This window comes from Zingiber officinale, chromosome 3B, assembly GCF_018446385.1.
Source record: "Zingiber officinale cultivar Zhangliang chromosome 3B, Zo_v1.1, whole genome shotgun sequence".
Classification (NCBI taxonomy): Eukaryota; Viridiplantae; Streptophyta; class Magnoliopsida; order Zingiberales; family Zingiberaceae; genus Zingiber; species Zingiber officinale.
Genome location: NC_055991.1, coordinates 131400972 through 131428536, shown reverse-complemented (window position 1 = coordinate 131428536; position 27565 = coordinate 131400972). Strand labels below are relative to the sequence as shown.

The 27565-nt window shown below is 38.0% G+C and overlaps 4 protein-coding genes and 1 non-coding gene across 9 annotated transcripts in view; 2 read left to right on the top strand and 3 right to left on the bottom strand.

The window, feature by feature from the left end:
- Nucleotides 1–5599, top strand: part of LOC121967786 (probable LRR receptor-like serine/threonine-protein kinase At1g06840) — a 45101-nt gene extending 39502 nt beyond the window's left edge. For 4 of the 5 annotated variants that reach the window (XM_042518232.1, XM_042518231.1, XM_042518234.1 and 1 more), the window contains 2 exons: nucleotides 2304–2438; nucleotides 5196–5599. In XM_042518232.1, the coding sequence (XP_042374166.1) occupies nucleotides 2304–2438; nucleotides 5196–5510 (450 nt within the window). In that variant the 3' untranslated portion in view covers nucleotides 5511–5599. Of the gene's footprint in view, nucleotides 1–2303; nucleotides 2439–3933; nucleotides 4243–5195 lie in introns of those variants that run through there. The other variant, XM_042518235.1, reaches the window with a different exon arrangement.
- A 3224-nt stretch (nucleotides 5600–8823) lies between these two features.
- LOC121967787 lies at nucleotides 8824–10803 on the bottom strand. The gene has a single exon (XM_042518237.1). It carries the CDS (start codon nucleotides 10031–10033, stop codon nucleotides 9104–9106), a length of 930 nt encoding a protein of 309 aa, XP_042374171.1. The 5' UTR covers nucleotides 10034–10803; the 3' UTR covers nucleotides 8824–9103.
- An 847-nt stretch (nucleotides 10804–11650) lies between these two features.
- TRNAL-CAA lies at nucleotides 11651–11734 on the top strand. Its single transcript has one exon. It is a non-coding gene; the product is annotated as a tRNA-Leu (tRNA).
- Nucleotides 11735–17996: 6262 nt separating this feature from the next.
- LOC121967785 (2,3-bisphosphoglycerate-independent phosphoglycerate mutase) lies at nucleotides 17997–24980 on the bottom strand. Its single transcript, XM_042518230.1, has 10 exons — nucleotides 24823–24980; nucleotides 24340–24520; nucleotides 23792–23919; nucleotides 23417–23567; nucleotides 23133–23336; nucleotides 22374–22798; nucleotides 20096–20288; nucleotides 19931–20026; nucleotides 19244–19399; nucleotides 17997–18389 (listed from the first exon to the last, which is right to left on the bottom strand). The coding sequence occupies exons 2-10, from the start codon at nucleotides 24490–24492 to the stop codon at nucleotides 18225–18227; spliced, it is 1671 nt and encodes a 556-aa protein (XP_042374164.1). The 5' UTR covers nucleotides 24493–24520; nucleotides 24823–24980; the 3' UTR covers nucleotides 17997–18224.
- Nucleotides 24981–25813: 833 nt separating this feature from the next.
- Nucleotides 25814–27174, bottom strand: LOC121968634 (protein LURP-one-related 8-like). The gene is made up of 3 exons (XM_042518947.1): nucleotides 26961–27174; nucleotides 26378–26668; nucleotides 25814–26296 (listed from the first exon to the last, which is right to left on the bottom strand). Exons 2-3 carry the CDS (start codon nucleotides 26630–26632, stop codon nucleotides 25949–25951), a joined length of 603 nt encoding a protein of 200 aa, XP_042374881.1. The 5' UTR covers nucleotides 26633–26668; nucleotides 26961–27174; the 3' UTR covers nucleotides 25814–25948.
- Between the last annotated feature and the right edge of the window lie 391 nt (nucleotides 27175–27565).

Below are 27565 nucleotides of genomic sequence, written 5' to 3'. Positions count from 1 at the left end.
ATAGCTAGAATAGATCATTTGTTTATCTATAGCAGAACCTACCCTCGCTAGATGTGAGTACTCCACAATTTGAAGATGACCTTGATCACATAACAAGATACCTTTTCTCGTAGAACTATCTCTCCCAAAATTTGAGTCATCAAATTAATAATAAATGAGATGTAAGGATTGGTGACCGGTGACTGAAAGATAATTTAATTTTTCTACCTACTTTTGTATTTTTCTGGTTCAATTAGAGTCTCTCCGTCTTGATACTATTATGACATTTAGAGCCATAAGTGTATTTGCTAGTTTAATCCTTAATATGCCAATCTCTTTGATCATATCCAACACATATTTACATTGTGAGACATAAATACATTCTTTTGAGCAAGCAACCTCTATATCAAGGAAGCAAGTAAATTATATACCAAGGAAATACTTGAAATTACTCAAGCCTTTAGTATGGATGCGTCATTAAAGATAACCTCTTCAACCTCCTTGAGCATATTCAACATATACTTACATTGTGAGACATAAATACATTCTTTTGAGTAAGCAACCTCCATAAATACATTGTCAAGATTACTTGCTTCCTTTTTTTGTAAAGAAATAAAAACACAAGTAATCTATATACCAAGAAATATATACCAAGGAAGTATTTGAGATTATTGAAGTCTTTAGTATAGACTTGTTGATAAAGATAATATTTCAACTTGACAATCCCAATAGAGACATTACTAGGGATGATAATGACATCCATATAGACCATAACAAGAACACATGTTTTGGATTTTGATATGAAATAGAACACCTAGTGATTCGAAATACTCCTAGTGGTACTGAAAAAGAGTTGAACTTAACTTCCTGAACTAAGCTCTCGGAGATGGTTTAAGTGTATACATTGATTTCTTCAGTTTACACAAGAACTGTCTCCTCAGCAACAAACGTAGAGTTTGCTCCATATAAACCTCCTTAGAGAGTTCACTGTAAAGGAATGTAATCTTAATGTCAAGATGATGAAGTGGTCAGTGGAATACAATAGCTAGTAGTAGAAAAAGATGAATTGAAGCAATCTTGGTCACCAAAGAGAATATAGAAGATTGACATCTCATAAAATAAGATTAATGCTCTCGGGTGTATGGCGTAGTTAAAGAATCCTATATGACAGTGATAGAAGAATTCAACTTAAAATGAACCAATTTGCTCACAGATTTGGATTGTGAGTTTTCTTCTTTGTTTCTATGGATAAAAGGTGATAGGATCCAAAAGGAGAAGCTTCCAGAGATCAGCCTCAAGATTTTAGAACTAGGATCACAAGGAGGAATTTGGACCACAAGGAGGAGCTTCCAGAGATCATTCGTGCCATGGACATATGGTGTTGTAGGAGGATGCAAAGCTTCTCGACCAAACCTAGCTCACATTCACTCCTAAATGCCAGTCTCTTGCGAGTGAGTGATGACATTAGGGAGTGAAGCATTGAAATTGAGAGTTGAGTTGATTCAGGAGAACTTCCATAGGAGATGGCACTACTTTAAATGGATCTAGAGATTCACAAGAGGGAGAGACACAGAGGTGCCACTAGAAAGAGAATGGTTTTGATAGAAGGCAATTTCTCAATGGCAGAGGAAAGATTCTAGGCTATGAGGAACTTACACTTGAGATCTTGACCAGGAGGGATAAAGGAAGCTTCAATTTGTGAATCCTTATACAACTTTGTCTCTTGGATATAACCATTGTGATTTACACTCTTGGACAAGATCAGGACGAAGGTTGATTAAGGAACTTGACTCTAATACTATTTTTTTTTTTGGGGGGGGGGGGGTGTGGAGGGATTGTTTCCCAAGATACTACACCTTCTTGTATGTCACATATTGCCTTATTACTATTTTCCATACACATCACAATCAATTTGTTTATTTACAATCAGGATGAACAATTACATACTTGAATCTGTGTCGCAGGGAGGAAATGCACATATTGCAACATTCAAGATTTAATAGGAGCTAATGATAGTGAACTAACATACTAGTGTGGCAAGTATAACAGAACTTGTAGATATCATACACAAAAAAATGGATCATTTTTGTACATCCACTTTTTTCAGTTTGAAATGACTAAAAAGATATTTGATTCCTAATAACAGGAAGAGACAATTTAAAATTTTCAGTTTGTCTGAAAATGATGGAAGACATCTTTGCTATGTTCCAGATTCATTTCAACTTGTGTAAAGTAAAATTCCAAGTAGATTTATTATCATATATTCCCACAGGCTCGCTGCTTATACTTTCAAGTTCCTTAGGTTGGTTTTATTTACTTTTCAGGGTTACCTTGATCCAGAGTATATTCTAACTCATCAGCTGACAGACAAAAGTGACGTGTACAGTCTTGGGGTTGTATTCCTAGAACTTCTGACTGGGATGCGACCAATTTCACATGGCAAAAACATTGTAAGAGAGGTAAATAACTGTTTTGATGTTTTTGTCTCTTTTTCTTTTCCTTTCTTTCCTGGAGTGGCTTGTTCTTTGTCCAACTTCAAAATAGTGTTGTTTTTATTCTTCGTATATTTCTAGAGGATCTTATAAAGATTAAAGTGACAATGTCTTCAAATGAGTTGGTATGTTCCTTGTCTGCGACAAATTGAAACCATAGCATAATGAAGTTTGTCAAGATAAAATGAAATTTATGAGAGGTTACAGAGTGGAAAACATATATTAGAATTTCAACATCTGCTCTTGTAATGAAGAGTTAATAGCTGGAGAGACTAAGTAAAGCCCAGCATAATCTAAGAGACACGAATCATAGAGAGGAGAGTATAAAAAATATGAAATTTGCTCGAGGAAAGATGACATAGGAAAAGGACAAAGATTTATCCATCCTTTTGAAGCTTTAACTGATAAAGATAAGTGTTGTTGAGTAGGGCTTCAAACATCTTTGTAAAGGGAGACATGCTGGATGGAGATTGAAATGTCAATCATCTCACTCCAATACAGTATATGCTGGGAGCGACTAAGTTGAATCTGACACCAGCCCCAAGAGAAAAGAGATACTAGAATAAAAAAACAACTAATTTCATCTTATATCATGCACAAGATAATTAAAGGACGATGAGATAAAAAACTAGACCTCAAGATGAGACAAAAAGAAGAATAAGAAAACAGAAGACCGGAAATAAATGATCTAGCATAAGTATCTTTTAGTTAACTATTTTATCTTTTTGTTCACCCACATCTCTCTCTCTCTCTCTCTTATTTTTAATGATCCCAACCATTCCAATTTTTGTAATCCTTCCTTTTCTTTTTAAAACTAGCACTTTGTTTTCTTAACTTTCTGTAGCTTTTTTCCTAATAAAACTACATTGTTCACTTCTCTTCCCTTTTTTAAACAACCATATTTTTTCTTAACTTCAACCAAAGTTTGAAATCTCATTCCTTCTTGAGGTTTTACAATTGGAAGAAGATATGTCAATGGTCTACCAAGGTAGTGCTGGTCTACACTGATCATCTAGAGGAATTGAGGGGAGGAAGAAGAAGAAGAAATGAGAGCAAAACCTTGTGGAATATCTTTTTATGACTTCGAGCTTGCAGAAGCCTCTAGAAAGCTTTTGAAATCCTAGCTCGCGGAAGACCTCACAAAAGATCTCAATGACGTCAAGCTCGTGGAAACTTCAAAAGGTCCTTGCTAAATCCTTGTGGGGTCCTCTAGCAGAACCTTTGCTCACAAAATACTTGAGTAGACTGGGGGAAGCCTCATGAGTTGACAACCTCTAGGATCATCTGTATTTGATGAGTTTTGTATGTCGGTCACTAGGCGGAATGGTAGATTTCACATTTACCAACCAACACAATTCTAATTTTAAACCATGATCTAAGCCCACTTACTCTCTTTCTCTAAATATTTTTTCCTTAAAGCCTAAGAAAAAGAGATCATTCCATTTCTTCTCCTGTGAAGCAGCAACTAGTACAGTTCTCGACAAAAGGCATTGGCTGTGGTTATCTTTGGAGGCAAAGACAAGCCTACTGTTGAGGACTATGTAAGAGGTGACCTAGCCCCTAGGGGAAAGAGGAAGAAGTAAATGGTGATGGGCTTTCCCTGGAAGATGTTCTAAGAGGAGTTGGATGTATCATGGCCAATTGGGATGCTCAAAGCATAAAGGTGGGCGATCACTGCTATAGGCTGGCACAATGAGGAAGTGAAATGACATGAGTTGTAAACTTACCTAAGAGAACAAAGATGATACAACGTGGTTGTTGTTAATGAAGAGAATGAGGATGACTACACATGAAGGAATAAAAGGGATTTGTTGCCTGGAGGATAGAGAGCCTTCGGAGACACAACAACAATTTGAGTGGAATGGTAAGTGAAAAATTAAGATATTGCAATGTATAAGACTTTTACTAATTTAACAAGCCAAACATCTCTTGAAATTTATGCTATAGCTTGGGATGTAGTAGAGTTGAAATTTAAAGTTCATCATGATATATAAATTGTCCTGCATAAGATTTTATATCGATGGACATTATGTCCGGGACTTATATGATTGCAATATTTCTCGTTTGAATACTAACAAAAATATTTTCACTGAATGCTGCTTGGTTTTCTTGTTGATTAATATGTCAATATGACTGGCAGTGCATCACTGCTTAAATGTCAAATTTCTGGAATGGTGTGAAATATGACCATAGCTTGAGTTTACATAGGTTGAAGTGAGAAGAAATGAACAAAAATTGAAAGTGAAGGAAAAGATAGGAAGTCTAAATGGAGAAGAAAAATCAGAGAGGATTATCAAACAGAAAGTAGTACTTTGTAATCTAATTTACCAATTCTGTGATGTTTATTTCCTTTCATTTACTCTTACTGATGCGTCCACCCAATAAAGTGTGCATTTCATTTATATGCAATCATTTATCTTCCTGAGCTATTTGAGATTCAGTGGTTCTATATATTTGCTGCTTCATAAAACTTGGTTGTCTATCCATTATCACAATAGTTCTCTTTCTCAATTTTGGAACTTGGTTTGTTGCCAAACCATATAAGACATTTGGCCACACTTTCATGTGACATTATTCTCTATTGTACTTGATTAATTCTTGATCGAACACCACATATGAAACTCAGCAAACAGCAAGAAGACCCTAATCAGCTTGGTCCTTTCCAATCGTTTGTGTTTTCATGATAATTCTCACACACTTTTGCTATTTTTTCTTCTCTTGCAGGTTAGAAATGCTTGTCAATCGGGATTGATGTTCACACTTGTCGACAACCGCATGGAATTTTATTCTTCAGAATGTGTGGAAAAATTCAGTTCTTTAGCAATACAATGTTGCTCAGATGAGACTGATGCAAGGCCATCAATATCGGAGGTTGTGGCTGAGCTAGAGTGCATACTTCAAATGTTGGGAGATGATAGTTCACATGAAGCTCCTGCAACAGGTTCAATTAAGACAGTCTCAAGCTCATCTTTGTTATCAGAAAGTTCAGGTACGGAACCTCTTGTCAGCAGCTCAATCTCTAGCATTACAGGTCATTGACACCACCGCAGTTAATATCCATGCATGTTTATTTTGCTATACTCTTCAAAAAAAAAATCACACCTTTCTTCCAAGTTCAAATTAGAGATCGAGATAGAAAAGAGAGCGGTATACTAGCGGTAGGAATTATGTAAAAGTGGATGCAACACTTTTGATGATTATCTATACGGAATTTTAAAAAATCATCAAATTAACTGGGGGCGTGAGTTGATGAGAATAATGATTAAATTATTAATGTTACTCACACACTCCCTATTTGTACTTTTGTAAATATTAGCAAGCTTCAGTTGGAGAGATAAGCTTTGTAATAGATTTATTTTCATCAAAAAATTTCTTGACATTTAAGAATTATTTTGAAATAACAATTTTTTGAGAATTTTTTAAATTTAAAGATGAAATTTGTTCTGGGGCATATCCCATGAACTATACCGGCTTGATGATGAAAAACGAGCATACATTTCCTGATTTCCTGATTGTTCGTTAAGTGCTGGGACATATTTTCTACCTTTTTTTTTCCTTGGAAAGATCAAGTTGAGAATTATTCTCGGCAATAACTTAGTCCATCAAATCACTTTATAAGGAGGCTCGGATGTTGGTGATTTGATTGGTGAAAATTTTGAACTTTTGACAAATAATTCGTTTGAAGAGCTTCATTTCAGTTCCATTGGTGTTTGGGTTTAACAGCCTATTTGGTTCAACAAGTTTGGCACTTTATATTACATGGTCATAACTAAGTCTTGAATTTTCCAATGATTAAGTGTGCTTTTAAGCCCAAGATTATAGCATTGTAGGGGTCAAGAGGCTCTGTGATAAGGATTCTTGTTTTGTCTAAGCTAAAACAAATTATGAGTCAAACTAGGGATGTTTAAACTTATTTGATAGAGTAATTGGTCAAGTTAAATCTGAAATGAATTAAGTTTGATTTGGTTTTTTTTTAGCTTGGTTTATTTAGATCTTATCAAGCTTTTAATTTAAATTTGTTTTTTTATGAAAAATTTATAATTTTAAATTTGGTTAGCTAAGTTGGTGAGTATAATATTACAAGTTTTGATTATTCATTTTGAGAGTTTTTTTATTCATTTATAAATTTGATAATAATTTTGTTAATGAATTTTGATTTATACATTTAGTTTATAGACATCAATCATGAATATTATTTTATAATTTTTATTCATAAATATTAACCTGTTGAATACATTATTAAAGTTTATTTATTTAATTTAATATGTTATTTAAATTTATTCATTTATTTGATCTTTGTATATTGAATTAATATAAATAAGTCTTTATTAAAGCAAAGATAAGCTTGCTTATGAATATTTAATTTATTTATAATCTTATTTATCGATGTTAATAGAAGAGTTAGAAGGAGGATCGAAAGGTCTCCTATACAAGGTGTTCTTCTTTATGGTATTCCACATGGCAAAAATGGGTAGATCGTCTAATATTAAAGAGAGCAATTAGAGGGTGATACATAAACAATATGATATTATCAGATTAGATCATTAAAGTTTTTGAATAGCTATTTAAGGTATGTTTAGTTGAATGTTATTATTGATAATCTTAATTATCTATTCAAGATTATATTATTTAATCTTGTTTGATTATTCCGGATTATATCTGTCACATCAGTAATTCATAATGTGGTTACCTTACAATATTTGTGAATTTTTATGTGGTTTCAAGTTTAATAAAAAAATTCTATTTTTTTTTCAATTTATTTAAATAATATTAAGTTATATCCGTGATTCAATATTCAGCTACGACATATTTATAAAAAAAAATTCTTCAAATAGGGTGCACAACAACGAGATGTTAGGTTTGTAAGTCGTCCGTTGCGACGAGTGCTTTTTGATTTAGCTTGATGGCCGAATTGGTTATTTCATATTCAGTGTTACCTGGTTAAATACAAGGTTATGCCTGATGATTGAATCAAACACGCCTCAGAGTTATGAATTTCCAAGCCAACGTTACAATAAAAAATAATAATAATCAGCAACTGGATGATTTATTCGTACTGTCTTTCGTGCCAAAAGAACAAACTTACATGGGAAGCACTCTTCGTCTTTCAGCAAGCAGCAACACCCACTTATCATTAGGATTCAAACCGTAGCATCCCTTCTCAACTCGACAAAGCACGCAGTGATGAACGTATTCATAAGTTGCTTTCTGGAGCAAGTTAAAAAAATAAAACACTTATATTGAACTTTGAGGATTCGTCAGTTCAGTCCGGATGATCTAGACAAACTCATTGACAACCTAGAGGTTGATTTTTAATAAGAGTGGAGGGATCACGGCCCCGTGATAAAAAATTACTTCCGTTCTTTTTGAAAGAGAACTATTCTCTCTTCCAAAATAACTATGTTTTGATCAATCAATGAAAGAGAAACTTTAATCATACAAACAGATGAAGCCGAGGAGTGTTCTAAGGCCATACTCATGAAACTCTGGCGGCGTTTTCTCACGTACGTAGCTATATTCCATTGGAAAATTGAGGAAGATCCGGCCTGTCATTAAAGCCGAGGAGTGTTCTTATTGGCTTCTTTTGTGGGGGTCGTCGACTCTTTCTGAAAGCAGTTAACGAGTGCTAATGATGTCAAAGTTATGCATCAGCCTTGTGCCTGCAACATCGAATCCTCCGAAATCAGACACTGAGCCATAAAGGAAGAAGACAAGGCGCCTAGAAAAACGAGTTCCACAGTGACTTGTTTGTTCCTTTGGACTTGGCCATGCATCTCGTGACATTAATGTTCTACCTGTGGACAGCTCAGGTACACGATCCTCCTCTTTAATTTGTTTTGTTTCCTCTCAGCAGCCAAAGTGATGTTTTCTTGCTTCTCATAATTCTGTCGTATTTGTGAATCTCAAAACAGCACCGTGATCTCGAAACTTGATATATACTTGCTAGCAACAAGTGTCTCCTCAATTGCAGATCAAATCTCACATAAAATTCTGACAAGTTGACCATATCTGATAGCTATCCTGTATATCAAAGTGATAATTCAAATCTGACAGTATCAATCTGTAGCATCATACCAAGTGCATGCCACAAGGAAAGAATTTGTATACCTTGAGGTCCAATTACTTGGATGGATCATATTAATTTTTACTGAAACATTATCCTGTGTTCAAACAGAACTTGATATTATTGACACAATCAACACTTTTAGTGAACTTTAAATGGCTTCAACGATGACAGACAATGCACCGGTAACTGAAACCAGGACGCACCAGACTGGATGAATAATCTTAGTGTTGTTAGCAGTATCCCTCATAACATAACCAACAAATAAAAAATTGAAACAGTTACAGCTAACAAGAACTGCCATATTCTTCATTGTGCTTATGGCCTTTTACATGACAGTAGGCAATGTCTTGTTAGGTGATGACTAGAGAACAGTGGAAGATCTCAACATAAAAAAAGAAATATGATAAAACAATGTCTACTTTGTAAGTGCTGATTGCAGATCCTAACCTGTATCATGGAAATTTAATTTCAACATGACCAGTCAGCAGTGATGGTTTTTCGCTCATTCTGTACATTTGAAATACTTGAATGATAGTCCTCATCAAGCATTTTCCTCGCCATGTAGTTAAGCAACGAGTTCATTCTCAAGGACTGGTTGTGTCCTTGTGCCAAAAGCCACATGAACCTGTGTATTTCCAACGCTTGCTGTGTGTAAGGATATTCCTGCATCTGCATGCTGCTCCATCTTTGCCACCTTTTTATTCTGGTTATACTTGAGCATTAGGTATATGAGTAAAGCCAAGAGAATTAGAGCAATAACTCCACCAACAACAGCAACAATTATCTTCCATGGCTTGACAGGATTTAGAGGCATCCCTGGACCTTCACTTGGTCCAGGAGGAAGAGCAATCTCACTGGAGTTAACCACAAGGGAGAAGTGACCCTGGTGAAAGGCAGTGCATACACTACCAGACTCCAAATCTCTGAAATCTAGTGAGCCATTTAAACCAAACCACACACATTTGGCAGTCAAACCACTTGGCACGGGAAAGACATTGGTGAAATTAATAGATACAGGTAAGTTTGTAGCTGCAAAATCTAATTCAGACAAATTAGTAGCAGACAGATTTGCAGCATCATACGCAAGGAGACCAAGCACAGGAGTCAAGTAGGTATAACCGTGAAGAGGGTAGTAGAAAGAAGACCAATTGCCAAGATTCTGGTAAACCAGAACCAACCTTTCTGTATAAGGCTGAACAACAATGTTAGGTGGGATGTCAAATTCCTTGAAGTTATCAAATCCTCTCCTTTTCAAGCTCCCACTTCTAAGCCTTAATGCTGCAATCCTGATGCCAGTGAGATTGCTAGGGACAGTAGCATCATATACAATTCCGGTGTGGGGATGAACAAGTGCACGGTAAGCATAGTCCTGAAGGAGAGTATCTAACGTTCTCGCTTCACCTGTAGATGAACCTGTTGACTGGGCTTCATACTGGCTTGTGAATAACATCCTGAGAAGCACTAGGGGAATCATGTATTGGTGAATGAACTCCATGGATCTTGAAGGATCTTTCGAAAGAATCACCAATCAGAAACAGAGATTCAATATCAAAATCAAGACTTGTTGAACTACAGAAAGGATCTAAATAAACCCAGTATCTGGAGAGCTTACTTTCCCATCTGTCATCTAGAACTAAAGCACAGAGGAGATAAGAACCAAAAGCATGTTCAGAGCAAGATCAAATTGCCTTCGACAAAGGAATATGATTCCTCCTCAAGAAAGACTCCAACTTTTTACAAAATAGAATCATTTTCTCACCGCATTCACATGAACTGAGAATCTGAGATTAAAAGCGGCTAGAATACCTGGAGCATACCGAAGACTATGGCGCAGCCGAGATTGTATCAAACTTCAACAATGAGAGTGCTTCTGAGATATGAGTTATTAAATAATGGCACAAAAGTCCCCCTCTCGGAAGAACTCTTGCGCTCAGCAAACCGCAATATATCTAGAAGGAAATCCGACCTTTTCAATGCCAAGAACGACAAGAAATTCCGAAAAAAGATAACTCAAATAGGAATGTAACACAATGTAGCCCCAAATAACGCTAAACCTTCAGAGAAATTTCACCAAGAAAGGCAACACAGATATGCCAGCCGCAAGATACAGCTACTGATGAGCTGAAACGGCTACGGATGGAATCCCACACCGCCAGCCAATAGATATACCACGGAGAATGCGTTCCAATTCGATGGATATTAGGGTTCCCCGCAATCCTAAATGCCTGCCGAAACTTTCTACTTTTGGCAGTACGATCGACGATGGGGAGGAGACGGAAGAGATGAGACAAGAGACGCGAAGAAAAATGACATAAATAAGCACGAGCGACACGCAAATAAAACCCACTGACATTTCTCGAAATTCCCAAGACACCCTCCTTTTTTTATTATCAGCATCCGGAATTTTTACCAACGCTCTGATTCGGTTATTCCATTGCCCGTTTCGCGATTTCACAGGTTTTAGGGTTGTAACTGCAAACTGCCACCTAGGCAGGAGAATAGTAAGTTATTTAGTCCGTACGATCGAGATCGTGCGGCCAAAAACGAGGCGCGAGATGGCCTGCCTGGCCAGCTCACTGTGAGCAGGCATGTCAGTATTCCAAATCAAACGGTCTTTTGTACCCCGTGCCATACTGCAGCAGTGGCGCCGGTGCTTCGCCTGCTAAGGTATGTTTCTGGGTAGGAGTATTTAAGGTTTGTTTGCTGGATGATAATTTATCAAAGGGAAAAAATGTGAATATTTAATTTTATGTTTTAGATGAATAATCTCAGGTCATTGTTCAAGTAGCACACTATCATTAAGCTTTTGTCTACCAATTATGAAAGTGACTGACTCTCAATTCTCAAAGAGAATATAAGAAAAAGGAATACTTTGATGAGTAAAAGGCAAGAATTATATACACTTGAAGCAACAATGACTTCCATTTTCCACCAGTTTACTTCCTATGTACATTTATAACAACTAAAGATGGAGTGAGGGGAAAGAAGCTAGCTACGTCACGTGCTCGATGATTGATGAAGTCTCTATATGCAACCTCTATCTCGTGTTGGCGAAGGTTATGATAAAAATATTTATCTTATTAGGTAAATGTAAAACGATTCGAACAATTCAGTCAGGATGGCCGAGTGGTCTAAGGCGCCAGACTCAAGTTCTGGTCCTCTAACGAGGGCGTGGGTTCAAATCCCACTTCTGACAAAGTATGTATTTTTTGTTTTATTTCCATTTATATATTTTTTTTACAAGCGCTTCGATATAGTTGGCCATATCTTAAATGGGCCACATCTGAATCATCTTCAAAGCCCAGTCCCATGTCTATTTTTAGTGTTCTTTTTATGACTATTTTGTCCCTATAAAAGTTTCTACCGATTACCAAGTAAATTAAAAAAATATACATAGAACTCCATCCTAACCATTAGTATATTTTTTTGTTTTATTTCCATTTATAAATTTTTTTTACAAGCACTTTGATGTCGTCGACATGTGTCTTAAATGGGCCACAGCTGAATCATCTTCAAAGCCCAGTCCCATGTTTATTTTTATTGTTCTTTTTTTATTATTATTAATTTTTTAGTTGGCATTAGATATCCAAGTTTTTGGCTTAACCAATCTTAGGATGGTTGTTTTGTCCTTGTAAACTGATCACCTAGGTAAATTAAAAAAATACACATAGAAGTCCATTCTAACCACTAGTATTTTATGGTCGATTACCCATTAGAGAGAAAATTTTACATAATATATTGTATTTGAATTTCAAACTTCAGAACTATAATAAGACGACTTAATCATGGTATGATGCACCCTTGCAAAAGGCGTGTTCCTTTATATACCATATAACAATCCCGTGGAATAAGGTTTGATTATCAGGACGGATGCACACATGTAAATCCTCCAATGTTAATGCTTTTTACAACAGGTGTAATGTCTCGATTAAAAATGAATTTATTTTTAAATATTTTCTATGTTAGTACAATAATACCCCTAGTACATTCATCCTAATTTTATGATTGCTCCAGTCACTACCAAAATCTTGATCCCTGTCATGACTTTTGATCTATCTAAAAATGGTGAAAATGATAAATTGGGGATGTGGCCTTAAACTTGACACGACAAAAACTACACGTAACCCAGCAATACAGAAGTATCAGTGCCGACCCGGGAAGGGGTTCCAGACATTGGCCCTCTGACTCTCAAATCAGTCTCCGGCGATCTCAAGAAATGGAGAACTGTAGCTAAGAGATGTAGAAAGCGAAGTTGCGCATACCTCTCCCTGTAGATAGGAACTCCTTTTTATAGTATCACTGTAGTATTCGTGAACACATCCTAAATCGTAGGCATGTTTTCCTATGTATCCTAGGATAAGACAAGTCAAAAAGTGTCTCTGACACTATTCCTTAAGCAACCATACAGTTTTCTCTGATGTGACAACCATGAAGTTTCTAAAGTATGATTGCCTGCTAGACATGTCTTGCTATCAGTGGCACAAACTCCTAAAAAAATATGATAAGATATTTGATGGGGTCATGTGCAGTCGGTCGGAGTTCGCTTGGTTGGGTTGTCTCCACTCGGCAGTATCCTTAATGCCTGTCGTCCGTCTCTTTCCTTGCTTCCTGACCTTTGTTGGTTATCCCCCTCTAATCGGACGCGAAGCCTGGTCGGTGAGACCACCTACTGCTTAGCTCTCTTTGTTGTCGGAGGGAAATTTTATCCGGCTAGGAGAGTCCGACATACTTGTCTCCTGAGCTAGTACCATCCACTCGGCAAAACCCGGTCTGCTTGGCAATACTCGGTCCGCTCGGCCAACTTGGCTATCCCACTTGACTTGTCTTCCATGTCAGCCGGTCTTCCTTACTTTGACCTATCTTTGGTGGGATCCTTATTATTACCGGATCATAAGTCTCTCATTCAAGTCTAGTCGAAGGAGGCCACAAGTCTGACTTATTGGACCATTAGTATTTTCCTGCGCCTCTCTCCCCAATTAGGCGTTCTGCCACTCAAGGCCTCCCATAGACTTTGCTGACGTCCTCACACGGTTTTATAGCCGCTGTTCAGCTACGGATGGCGAAAACATTCGGTTTTATAACTGACATTCGGCTGTTGATGGCTAAGACATTAGATTTTATAGTTGTCATTTGGCTGCAGATAGCGTAGACATTTGGTTTTATAGTCGCCGTTCGGCTCTATCGTGTGTGATTTTCTCTAGAATCATTCAAATATTCACCCATTAATGCAGAGCACTCTTAGTCATGCCCTATAATCATGCTTTTTGCCTCATTATTAATTCCACCTATAACAGAATGCCACGTGACACCTCTACATGTCGCTGCATGTGTGATGTGACAGACGGTTGTTTGAGATTGATGTGATTGCTGTCTTTTTTAATTCGACGGCTACGATGAACTCCCATTTTCCAAAGTTCTTAATAGAACGACTCAGAGTGGTCGCTGTCTAGGTTTTTAAACTCTCGTCTTTTTCTCTTCCCCTCATCATCTTCCTCACGCTCATCGTCTCCTTTTCGTCACAGGTGATTTTCTATGCAGTAAGCCTCTCCTCCTCTTTTTCTTTGATTCTTAGTTTTTCTTCCCTCTTTCTTCCTCATGGCTGAATCTCCTCGTCCTCCCCCGGTTGTCCCCTGGCTCTTGTACACGTCCACCGCCTCTAAATTCAACGACGACGAAGTTGACCAAATGAAGCTCACCTATCGCTTCCCCTCTGATTATCAAATCGGCATCCCTTCTACTTATGATCGTCCCATCTGTCGCATGATGACTTTCTCCCTTTCTTTAAGAACCAATTTTATGTCAACCTCCGCTTTCTTGTTCACCTCCTTTTCTTGGAAGTTTCTAAATATTTCTACATTTCTTTGCACCAACTAGTGCCCAATTCTTTTAGGTTGCTATGCAGGGTGATCGTACTATTCCGTCTATACGAGATTCCCTTAGTACCCCGCGTGTTCCACTATTTCTATTACCCTAAGCTATCCGAGTTAGGGACCTTTCAGCTCTAAGCCCAAGTGGGCGCGGTCTACTTTGATAAAATGCCTTCCTCTAATAAACACTGGAGGGAGCATTATTTCTTCGTCCATCTTCTCGGCCAACTCGATTATTCGACTAGTTGGTAGATAGAATTGGTGAAACCTCCCTCACTCGGTAGATACTGTAGCAAACCATACTACCTCCAGGTAGCCTCAAGTCTCGTTGGTCAAAAGTAACACATACATCGGCTGCTGTTGGAGGGGGTTTTATATGTGTTTGGGCTAAGTCCAATCCGCGTGCAGGTACCCATCTCCCTAGACATGTCTTTTTACCATCACTTGCCTTTGAATCTAACTGATTTCTCTTTCTTTTTTGCAGCACAAATCATGTTGAGGGCACAGCTGAGCGGCGAGAGCAGACTCACTGATGTGGAGATCAATGTCAGGGGCATCGTCGAGTTAGAGAGTCGAGGTTTATTGCTGGTCGAACATTCCGACAATCCTTCTGGCGAGGTAGGAGGAAGTTGCGCGGTAGCTAGCGAGGCAGGAGGCAGCCGGGTGGCGACGAGTGATGTCATGGCCATGATAGGCAAGCTGCCTCCCAAGCGGCAATCCATGGCTCCGATTGTGGTGCCTTCGGAATTGGCCACATCAGATCAGTCGTTAATCCAACACCGCAAAAGGCATTGAGGGGAAGCTTCTTCCCACTCGGCCACCTCTCACCCGCATTCCAAGCGGGGTGAAACCTCATCTTCCTCTATCCCGGAGAGGAGAGCAGCTGCACCAACTCCTCCATCATCCGATCAGATGCCTTCTTATCGTGCTGTCGCCCGAGACGATATATGCACATACAGTTGCTTACATACCACCCTAGCCAGTCAGCCTCACTGCCCAGGTATTCATGATTCGCTCCTCCTCGATGTCCAAGTCTAAGGGTCTAGCCACCTCGGAGCCATTAGATCCGAGCAACCATAGACACGTTATCCACCTATCGACCAACGAGTGGCGTCACCCTGATGACGCTGAGCCACGCTTCCGAGCATTAGATTAAGATCCAAGGGACATTAGTGCAAGACTGGGCAAATGCTAGGGCCTGAGCTGTGACTATTCCGCCCGGAGAGCTCGCAGACAACTTCACTTAGAAATTCACCGGGGTATATTTTTAACCATGTTTTTCCTTTCCATATATCGATCGATGCTGATTAGCTTTTCCATCCTATAGTATTGGGTTGAGAGTCTGACCATATGCCATAGGTTGACATTTTTGGAGCATGAACTCCAATAGTTGCACACTCCAGTCAGGTGATTAGAAACATCCCAAGCCTGTATTGATCGACTACAAAGGTGGCCCGACTAAAGGAAGACCTGGGTTGGAATTCCAAGCAACTATTGGGCTTTGAACGGTCGCTCACTATTGAGAAGAACAAAAATCATGAGTAGACCCTTCAACTTGACTGGCTGACCAAGCATGCCCACAACTTTAAGTCGAAAATAAATTTTACCAATGCCAGGAAACTTCGAGCCATTGAGGATCTCGACATCAAAAACAAGGAGGTTCGGATTTTGGCCAAGAATCTCAAAGCGGCTCTGTTAGCCGAATGAGATAGTTGAACTGCGGAGCAAGCGACGAGCACGCTCCAACTTGAGGAGAAAGATGTCGAGTTGACTGTCTTAAAGGCTGAATTAGATGAGTCCAAGGTGGCTTTTCATAGGTTCCAAGAGGAGGAACTCAACCGGTTGGAATCATTCAAAGTAGACTATCTCCGCTATGACGCTTTCAATAACATGTTTACTAACCAGAATATCCGCCTTTTTAATTATGGCATCGATGGGACCCTCTAGCAACTTAAGTGTTGGTGTAATTTTTCCTAGGTCAAGGTTGATCAGATTGACTAACCTTGAGTTGGATAAAGCTTGGATCTTGATGTTTGAGTTTTGATGTTTGATAATGTATGGAGATTACAGGTGTAATTGTCCGTTTGGAGAGATTATTAGTGTAATTCTGCTCTGGTCGAGGGTTGATCAGGTTGGTGTAAAGAAGAGTCAAATAAGTCAATGGTGACCAGGTGTTTGACTAGAAAGTCGTAACTAGAGATTAAGCAAGGGCAACTCCAATGGGAAGGTTGGTAAAAGAGGAAAATCCAAATGGGTCAGTGTTGATCGGATACTTGGTGTGAAAAATCCTGGTGAGTGAAATCAGACAGTTATAAAAGTCCTAATGAGTGAAGCTAGGTAGATGAAAAATCCTGATGAATGAAGTCAGGTGAAAAGTTCTGATAAATGAAGCCAAGTGAAAAGTCCTAGTGAGTGAAACTAGGCAAAAGGGAAGCCCTAGTGAGTGAAGCTAGGCAGAAAGGAATCACTAATGAGTGAAGCTAGGCAGAAGGGATGTCATGGTGAGTGAAGTCAAACAGTGAAAATCCAGGTGGACCAAGGTTGACTGGACACATGGTGTTTGGAAGTTCAAGTGGATCATGGAGGACCGGATACTTGGTACGAGATGATAAATCTAAGTGGGTCAAGATTGACCAGACACTTGGCATGAGGTGAAAAGTCCAAGTAGGTCAAAGGATTGACTGGACACGTGGTAACGAAGTCCCAACAAGTCAACGTTGACCAGATGCTAGACAATGAAAAGTTTCAACATGTCACGCTTGACTAGATGTTAGAAATGGGAACCCTAAGCTTGAGTGAAGCTAGTTAGGGTTGGTCAATCGATCAGATGATCGATTAAACTAGAGCCCAATCAATCAGTCTATTGATTGGGGAAGTCCCGTGAGTAAAGATAGTCCAATCAATCAGTTGATCAATCGTTAAGATCCGGTCGACCTCCACCGCCACGGCGAGGTGGATCATCTCCGTCCCCCACGCCGAGATCCTATCGGGCGGCACCGCCACCTCCCCGACCTGGTCACCGCGGTGGCGGATGAGGCGCCGATGACGCGGATGGAAACGAGAGCCGCCGAGGGGTTACGGATCTTGAAGATGGTGAGAGCGAGGACCAGCGCGGCGACCGCGAAGAAAATGAGGAGAAGGCAGCATAGGAAGAGGAAATGCCAACAGCGGCATTGGCGATGGGCCTTCGAGCCGGCGGAGGCTAGGAAGGGACCGTCGGGTTCCTCCATGACGCGAGCGCACGATTACGTTCAGTTTGTGTTTCGAGTTTCCGAAGCCGTGATTTGCATATTTTATTAAATTCCATATAAACAAATGCTAAATTAAACTTAATTTAAAATATAAGCATTTTAAATCTCTGATTAATCAATCGCACATTTGGCCCAAAATCGAAATTAAAAACGGAGCACCTGATGCAAAGAATTGAGTTCCTAATATGTTCACTTAATTGACCCCGAATTCAACAGTTTTTGGCCCCAAATTCAGCTGAATGATTCCGCGCGCAGCCGTAGTAGGATTCAAGATCGGAGACGAACTTCTAACCGCTGCTCTAAACAAAATAAATACCCTCATAATTTATCTACCACACCATTATCAAATTCAATTTCATTTTATTCCAAATACACTCACTACATTATGGACGAAGTACGAACAAATGTACTTGCGTCAAAATAAGTAGAGCATTTGATCACAAGAAAATAAGTAAAAGCATTTAGCAACGAAGACTGTGATGTTAAGTTACTCCTAAAGTCATGCAACTTAATCATCCAATATAAATTATTGAAAATTCAAACTCGTAAAAAAAAAAGAAAGTGGCGTTTAGTTGTCAACTACTTCAATGAGGGTTGTCTCGTAGTCGCTTGGTGCCACGAAACCATGCAGATTCATGACGGTGGCAGCGACATTGGCAAGGCCACCATCAGGCACATCCTTGCGGTATCTGACACCAGCTGCAAGTCCAGGGCCCCCGATGGCAATCGGCACCTGCAAAATTTTCACATGATCAATTGAAATAAGGCATGGATTCATCTCGTTTTTACGTTTAGCATTGTCATGCAGGAGCTGGAATAAGAACAGTTGTTTGACTCTCAACCAAAATGTACCCAACAAATGTACGACCCTTAATTGTGCACGTTTGCAACGCAGAAAGGAAATGTGATGAGGCAGGGAATGAGTTTCCCTCTGTATCTTAAAAAGAAATGGGGAGGAAACAGAAAAAAAGGAGGGAGGGAAAAAAAAAGAAGAGCCATGAAATTCCCGTCCAAATCAGTGCAACTGATCACGCTTGATTAGATTTCCCAATAAGATGCCATGAAATTCCAAATATACAGATATAAAAATAACCATCATATTTAGATAAGTAATGATGTGGGTAATATTACTCATTAGCTTCAAGATCTGCCAGATAGGTGATGCCATGCGGATGAACAATGTTGAGCAACGATTATTGATTTGCCCCGGAAGCAACTAAAAAGGTGACGCATGGTTGCACAAGGGAATCAACTGTTCTACCTCAACTCAATTGAAATCTATTGTCGTTTGCCCATAACTAAAATTGTGATTTAACTGTAGTATCTATTTGTTAATATGATCCTACTCTGACCAATTTTTTGTTTGTTTCATCCGCTTTCTATTAAAATATACCTTATTGAACAAATTTTGGAAGTATTCCATCATTCTCTGACAAAACAATATTGATTGGCTTATAATCCAGGACAAAACTTATCATTTTCCAAGTTAATTTAGCAAAGACAGGTCTACTGACTTGTTAATATAGTGCGGCGCTATAGTAAAATATTAAACTCTGATAACAGTTCGGTAATTTCAAATGTACTTACAGGTTGAAGAGTATGAGAAGTGAGAATCTGAATGTTCCCAGATTTGTCAAGTTCTGGCTTGCCAGATTTGTTTCTCTTTACCATGTCTTCAGCATTTCCATGATCTGCTGTGACAACGTAAATGCCACCAACTTGCTCAATGGCATCTAAAATGATCTGTAAAAAGGGGCAATGCCATTTGTCATCCAATCAATCATTCCAATCACCAAAGGAAGAAGGCATGTTCTTTTCATTCAGAATCAGTTATTTCAATCACTCAAGTACTTGAACAACAAAGCAGCAACATAATATTTTATCTTCTAACTTGCCATCACCTGTATATTTGCCTCATCATCTAGAGTTATCCATACCATAAGATTGAAACAGTACAACCAATAAGTTATTCAAACAGATGGTTTATATATGTGGTATTGAAACTTAAAAATGAGCTATAATAAAAACAAAACTCAGGTGCTATCAAAAGAATTGAGCCCAAATTTAAGGCACAGCATACACAAACCTGTCAATTAAAGAATTTGAATATTCAAAAGGCAAGGGAATTTTTTGCCATCTAACAGGATGAATAAAGAAGCTATGGGACATAAAAGACAGTATACATTGTAAAGGAAAATTCACAGCAAAAGTTCATGTAATATATGCAGTAAAAGAAACACAGAAGGCAGTCCAATTATCCAATAAATCAATTACCTTAACTGCTTCATCAGCCGCCTTGCAAGCCACAACAGTTGCCTCTATGTCACCAGTGTGACCAACCATGTCTCCATTTGGTAAATTCACACGGATCTGCAGGAACATAGAGAATGTGTGAGAGAGTAAACAGAATTATTATTTGCTATTGAGAACATGTTTTACCTGGTCAAATTTGCGACTGAGGATAGCATCCCTTGCCTTCTCAGCAATTTCTAATGCCTTCATCTTGGGTTGAACATTAAATGTAATACCAGAGTCACTAGGAATCTCAACATACTCTTCCATGGATGGATTGAAGTATCCAGATCGATTTCCATTCCAGAAGAATGTGACATGACCAAATTTGACAGTTTCACTGTTGGACAGATATAAACAGGTTTCTTAAATATAGTAATAGATACAAAAGAGACAGAAAAATTAGTTAAAGCATAAAGGATTTAACATAGGCAATATAACAAACACCAAATGTACAAGCATGAGGATGCAATTGGAAGTGGCCTACAATTCTATGGATCTGACCATTCTAGTTGGATAATCACACCACACTAGATCAACATATACAAGGTGACATTAATAGAACATGGCCTTTTGCACACCATTTGGGTGGTTTAGCCAAATTAATTCCTGTTAGAGTCAAGTTCAACATTTGCGTTATGTGAAGAAGAAAGAGAAAGAGCCATGAAAATTATTTGTATGCATTATTTGCTATTATTTGCATATATTCCACTATCTCTTGTCATGACCTTTGCCATGTAAAATGTTTCTAACGTGTTTTACTAGTTATGCTCTTATTTACTTTCTATATAGTTTTTGTTCTCTTATTTCTCGTCATTTTACTTCATCTAAGTAAAAATATTGACCTGCCCATTCTAGTCCTACATAAACACTGGAAAAACTAATTTCATATCGATAATAACAATAGGTATTCTTTTCTTCTTGAATAAGAAAATAAATGTAAAGACCTTGCATCTACATAAATCACAAGGCAGAGAATTAAACTATGCTACCAAGAAATCTTTACTCGTGGCTAAAGAAAAATGAGTTTACACCTTATTCTATAGATAAATAAAAGTTTATACATTAAAGAAAAATTAGTTAAAAAGAAAAGATTTGACATAGAAACAAAAAAACAAAGAGGAAATAGAAAGAAATAGTGGACCTTTTTTGTTTCAATCTTAGCTTGGTGCCTTTTGTTCTTAATGAATCGTTTGAGCTAATGTTGATTATTGAAAATCACCTCCTTGTTTAATGGCATAATAAATGTGAATACCATCTTGTAAGGATCCAATTCACTAATTATAAAATAGGTCGATTTTCGGGTTCAAGTTGCTCAAATCATTCATCAGACCAAGTTATGAAAACACATGTACATTTTCATCAAACAATCTTCTACTATGATAGCGTGTTTCAGACCATGGTTAACATCTAAAAATTGACAGAAAAAATTTAATTTATAAAGATATAGACTTTCTGAAAAAATCAAGACATTGATTTTAGTTTAATCTTATAAATATAAATTCTATATTCTAACTTGTATTGAGATTGCCTATAATAATGGATAACAGTAAAACTTTGGACATTAAGAATGCTGTAGTTATTAGGTAACTTGCAAGAAAAAACAGTTTACAATAAAATATCATGGTATCTATACAATACTTAGGTAGCCTCCATCAATTATAAAGAAATCATTATAAAAAACAGCAAAAAACTTAGGGCTGTAGACAAGCCGAGCTGAGCTTTGGGATATTCAAGCTTGTTTGATAAGCTAATCGAGCCAAACCGAGCTTAAAATGAACCAACCCTTTGAAATAATTATTCAAATTAGGCTTAATTTATCTTTCATGAGCTTGAGCTTATTTGAAAAGCTTATTTGAAACTTGAGCTTGGTTCATTTAGATGTTATCGCGCTCTCAATTTAAGCTCGTTTGATTGTTTGAAACTTTTACTTGTTTGATTGATTATTGAACTTAATAATTCAAACTTATTTGTTTATTTTATTTTATTTTTTTTGTTTATTTAGTATATAGATAAGAGTTTTATTAATGAATATGGTTCGTGAACAATAACGTTGTTCATGAACATTAACGAACTGAACACATATGTATTCAAGCTTTTTTATTTAGTTTAACGAGCTATTCAAGATTGTTTATTTAATTGATTTTGTATATATTGAACAAACATAAACAAGGTCTTACCAAGCTAAACACCAAACTTGTTCACGAACGTTTGGTTCATTTACAGCCCTAGAAAAACATCGGTGAAAATGCTTTCTAGTAAAAATCCCCTTATTAATGTGCATGCAAAAAAGAACTAGAGAAAAGAAAAAGCAACTTATAATTCAAGCAAAATAAAGATAAGATTTTTTTATGATTACTAAAACTGCATAGTATTATTGATTACTTCTAAGCATGTGCAAAATTGAGATGCTATAGCACAATACCTGCAAGCAAAAGTACGGATACCATTGTGCACCAAATATTCACCAGATGTCCTCTCTATCTCTGGAGGAGAAACTAGGTAGTGGCTTGGGAGTTTCAATTCACCATCATATTGAAGCATTCCAGCATATTGAATCTTTGGGACACGAACACGATCAAACTTGTCAAAGTTTTCATATTCTAATGATTTAGCAATCATGACCATACGGTCTGCTCGAAAGTTGAATGTTACAACAGCATCACCATCAACTATTGGACCAACTGCCTTGCCATTCTCATCAACTATAACAAATGGCGGCAAATATTGATCATTAGTTTTGTGTTCCTGCCTTAGTGTTTTCACAGCTTCAAGAGCATTTCTAAATTTGTGAGGTGCTTCACCAAGAACCTGTGCATCCCAACCACGTTTAACGACACCCCAGTCATTCTGCAAAAATATACCATCAATAGAAAACAATCAAGAAAGATGAAAACAATACCATCCTATAAAAAGTTGTCAAAATATGAAAAAGAAACCAACAGAAGTAACTGCAAAGAAAAGATGGTTCCTTGATTTCCATTCAACTCAATAGAAGCCCCAGTAAAATGAAAGTTAAATCCAAAAGAAACTAGAGTCAAATGTGCATTTCATGTCTAACCATGTATTTGAAAGACATTGAGGATTTTTTATGCGCAATGAAGAAAAAAAAAGAGAAGATTTTTCTGATTCTATATCTACTTATTGATTTCTTATTTTCAAAAATATAAAAATAATCGCATACCTCATACCGATCCATGGTTACATACATTCGACCACCACCAGATGCAATTTGTGCATCAATACCTTTCTCTCGTAGATTAGCAAGATCCTTCTCCAATGTTTCGACAAACCCAACACTTGAACCATCCAAAACATCACGTCCGTCAGTGAGAATATGTACACGTATTCTCTTTGCACCATTCTCACTAGACCCTTTCAAAAGCAACTGCAAGGATTCACAGCCACTAGAGCAATTTGGCCATATATAGCAGCAATCAAACGTGTAATAGATTGGTCATTGCATACCTGCAACTGATCAAGCCGAGAATGTACACCCCCATCACTCAGCAACCCAATGAGATGTAAGGTACCTTTATCGAAGCATTCTTTAATATATTTAAAGCCTTCTCCTTCATATATTTTCCCAGAAGCAAGGGCAAGATCCACCAACTTAGCACTGGTTTTCGAAAGAGAATTCTTATCAAAATTCATAAGGCCTACGAGAAAGGCTTGCAGTGTTCTAGTATCCAATTGGACAGTAGGAAGGATACATTTATAGTTAAATTTAGCAAAGTTTCCAATCAAAATTTAGAAGAATATAATGAAAGTGACAGCAGGCTGATAATCTGTTAAGGGACAAAAACAAGTCATCAAATAAGAATATGGACTTAGATATTATACCCTTGCGCATAAATCCTTCCAGCTCCAAGTGCATTGTGTCCTACTTCACTGTTACCCATGTCATCCTCAGTTGGAAGCCCCACGGCAGTTCCATGAGCCCTTACCAGCCTCCATCTCTCTGGAGCACCCTTTTTAAAGAAACAAAGAAGGTTAAAAACCTTGTTGTCAAATGGCATCAAAGTACCAACCCCAAAGGAACCCAAAAGTAAACAATGTTTTTTTTTTCTTGCATATCAAATATAAACTAGGCATGATAAAATTTATGCAATTGAAATATGATAAATAACGTCCCCACAACTATGAGCTTATTCTTATATTTTACACCAAAAACATTTGACTACTTAATAGAAATAGAATCGCCAGATTATCAAGATTTCATACGTTTATTACCAGAATGGACTTTATATGTTGCATAGAACGGCCATGTCAAATTTCGTGTTTGAATCATAGCAATAATCTACGCAAAGAAGCCACCTTTATCTGATCTATGAATGAAAAAAATATCTATGAAACAGACGAATAAATTATCTTTCCAACGGAAAACATACCTTCTTAAGAGAGTCCATAGTCGGAGTTTGGGCGACATGAATGCAATTATACTGATCCGGATTCGCCTCACCCCAACCATCCAAGACAACGACGGCTATGGTCTTTCCCTTGGGAAGCTTGGGATGGTCCTCCAATTTCCACGAACTGCCCATGCCGTCAAAACGCTTCAGATTTGCAAATCTGTAGAACACAAGGACACTCCTCTCCGTAAAAATCCCAAACAAATTAAACTAAACAACTAGTGGGTAAACTCTCCTTCTCATTAAGAAAAAACAGCAAATAGTAGAAAAGGTGGATCGTCAATCGATTCAATAGAACCTAATCCAGATCTGAAGGAAACCACCATAGTAGCTCAAATCAAATGAGTTAAATGGGAAAAAAAATACAGACTAGAAGAGGAACCAGAGAGAAATCAATGGGAAAACTACACAAAAACCCTGAAAAAAAAAACAGTCTAGAAGAAACGAGAGATGAACAAGAACCTCGTGCGAATAGATCTCTTCCTTGCTGGGAACGCTGGAACCTTTCGGTTGCATTTATAGAGATCTCGTTCCCAGGGTTAGTATTCACGCCCCTATTTCGTCGAATCACGTTCCGGCATATTCCAGTCGCCCCCAGAATTTTACTATAGGAACAGAATGGGGAGCCGTGGATAAAGCGAAAATCAGGGTTGTAATAGCAAATTGCCAAATCATACGATCGGACGGTAATGAAACCCTACTTTCTATTAACCGAACGGTTCTTAATCTACGGCAGTCGTGCCGGATAAATGTACGGATAGATTTTGACGATGCTGAAAACAGACGATACCTGATGCGCCGCCCGCAGGAAGTTTCTAGAGGTGAAGGAGCCGATTACAGTCCCATTCGTTTTGCCATTAGCTACCCGTTGGTTTACCCGCCTTGCGTAGATGCGGGACCCGCACATTTGTGTGATAAAAAAAATAATTAATTGAATATTTTGTTCGTTTTGCTGGCGTGGTATTCACGCTTGTGGAGAGAGAAAAAAAGCCGGGCCGGTTCATGAAAATAATTTTTATCAAGTAATCATTTAATTATTCATGTTCCACTTTTCTAAAAATGAGTATAAAATTATTTAGAATGGGAAGTTCTTAAACTGTTAAATAATATACCTTCTTCCACTATCCACGTCATGCGACTGCATGAGCCACACAGTCAGAATGCATCTCTAATATAAAATTATTTGAGCTCTGTAGAATTAAAAAAGATATATAAAAAAATTTAAATCATTACAGAAGTAGTTTTGAGATTTGTAATCTGTTCTTTTTATTGAAATTGATATAAATTCATACAAGTATATATTATAAATTGGACCATAAAAAAAATTCATTTAAAGTTATAATGTTAATGTGGTATATTGAAAGCATAAAAAAATTTATTTGGAACTCTAATTATTAAAGAGGTCATTAAATTGGTTTATATGTTAAACCACTGTTTAAGAAAACATTTAAGATTAAACAGCTGAGATTTGGTTAATTATTGGCGTATTTATGTTAAAACGAGGTAATTTATATACACACTCTCATTTTTTTATTATTTTTCTAGCCGATTTATTAACTGATGATTAGAAGATATTAAAAACATCTAATCACCCAAACATCTGGTCGAGCGCGATCACGACTGCCATCGCGAGACACGAGTCGAAATCCGACTCGACCACGAGACGGAACACGTCGCCGCCGAAGGCCACGCCGCCGGCGGCCTCCTTCCGCCGGACCTCCGCTACCGCACGCCGGCACTCGTCGTAGACGCGGCAGCTCCGCCGCGCGTACGACCCCTCGACCTGGTACCCGCCGCCGCCGCTGTTGTGGCAGGGCGTCACGTGCGCCAGCGCCCTGCCGTGGCGGAGGCTCACCGGCCGCTTGACGGAGAAAACCGGGTCGACGGAGTCCTCCTCGCCCTTAAATATCAACCACGTCTCTCCCAGGCTCAGCTTCTGCAATTTAGCAAAATAATTCAGCGAAAATTTATATAAAAATTAAATGAAAATGAATATATTTTTTTAATAAAATTATACCTTTCGACGGAGGGTGAGCACTGGGTTGCCACAACGATCCATGAGGACGAGGACACCGACGGCGGAGCCGTAGACGTCGACTCTAAACGTCAAATTGCCCTTCGAGTCGAAGACGGTGAACCCGCTGCAACCGAACAACAAAGACTTCCGCCAAACTGTCAGCGACGACGCTCCGCCGCCCTCCTTCCGGACGACGGAGATCTCCGGCGTTTTTTCATCCTGAACGGCTGTCGCGTTGGGATGGACCTTCGCCATGGAGACTGGAGAGGGAATTGGAAGAGGAGCAAGGAGCTGGAGCAGCAATATATAGAGTCGTTAGACCAAATAGCCCTTGCGGAATGAGTGTATTTACACGTTCGAAAGTTGAAGATTACGTGGAGATATCTGATATTAAAATTAAAAGTTTAGCTGAGCCAAATATCACTCAAATCCAATGAACCGATCCATCGAATTAATCGAAATTTATTTGAAGTTTGATCCGATTAATTTATAAATTCATTTTTTTTATAAAAAAACATCAATTAATTCAGTTTTGATTTCAAATTTATGATTTAAGATATTAATTTAATTCATTAAATTGTACCTGTTCCTTAGTCGACTGATGATGTCAAACCGTAATTTCATGATTTTGCCTCTCTCGATCTCCTCCTCTCACTCGTTCTTCATGATTCTAAACCCTAACCTCTCATCTCCTCCTGTACTACGATTTCTTCATGATTCACATCTTTGGCACCTCGACTGCTTGGCTGAGAACTTATCATCTGAGATGCGAAGAAGGATAACTAGTCGCTAATTGCTCAAGATATTTGTGTCACGAGAACAATGGCAATCGTTTATTCATAACGCAGTTAATTTGTAGATTCAGTATTGGACCAGTTTGTCAAACCGACCGACCTTGTCTCGTTCAATCTACATCACGAGTCAAGTCGAGAGAATGAGTTTTGATTTTTGCTTTTACAACGTGCTTTGAATATGTGGCAAAATCTCCACCTTAACGTGGTCAAACCAAAATTACGAGCCAACTTAAGAAACAAATTAATCACATTAGTCACTTTCAATTCTAATCTAGGCCACCTATTTTCCCTTCAAAACTTGGACTAAGCATTCAATAATTTTCTCGGTAGGAACCAAAATTTTAAAAAAGATAGACTTATTTATTGCAAATATAAAAGCATGCGAGCTCGATCA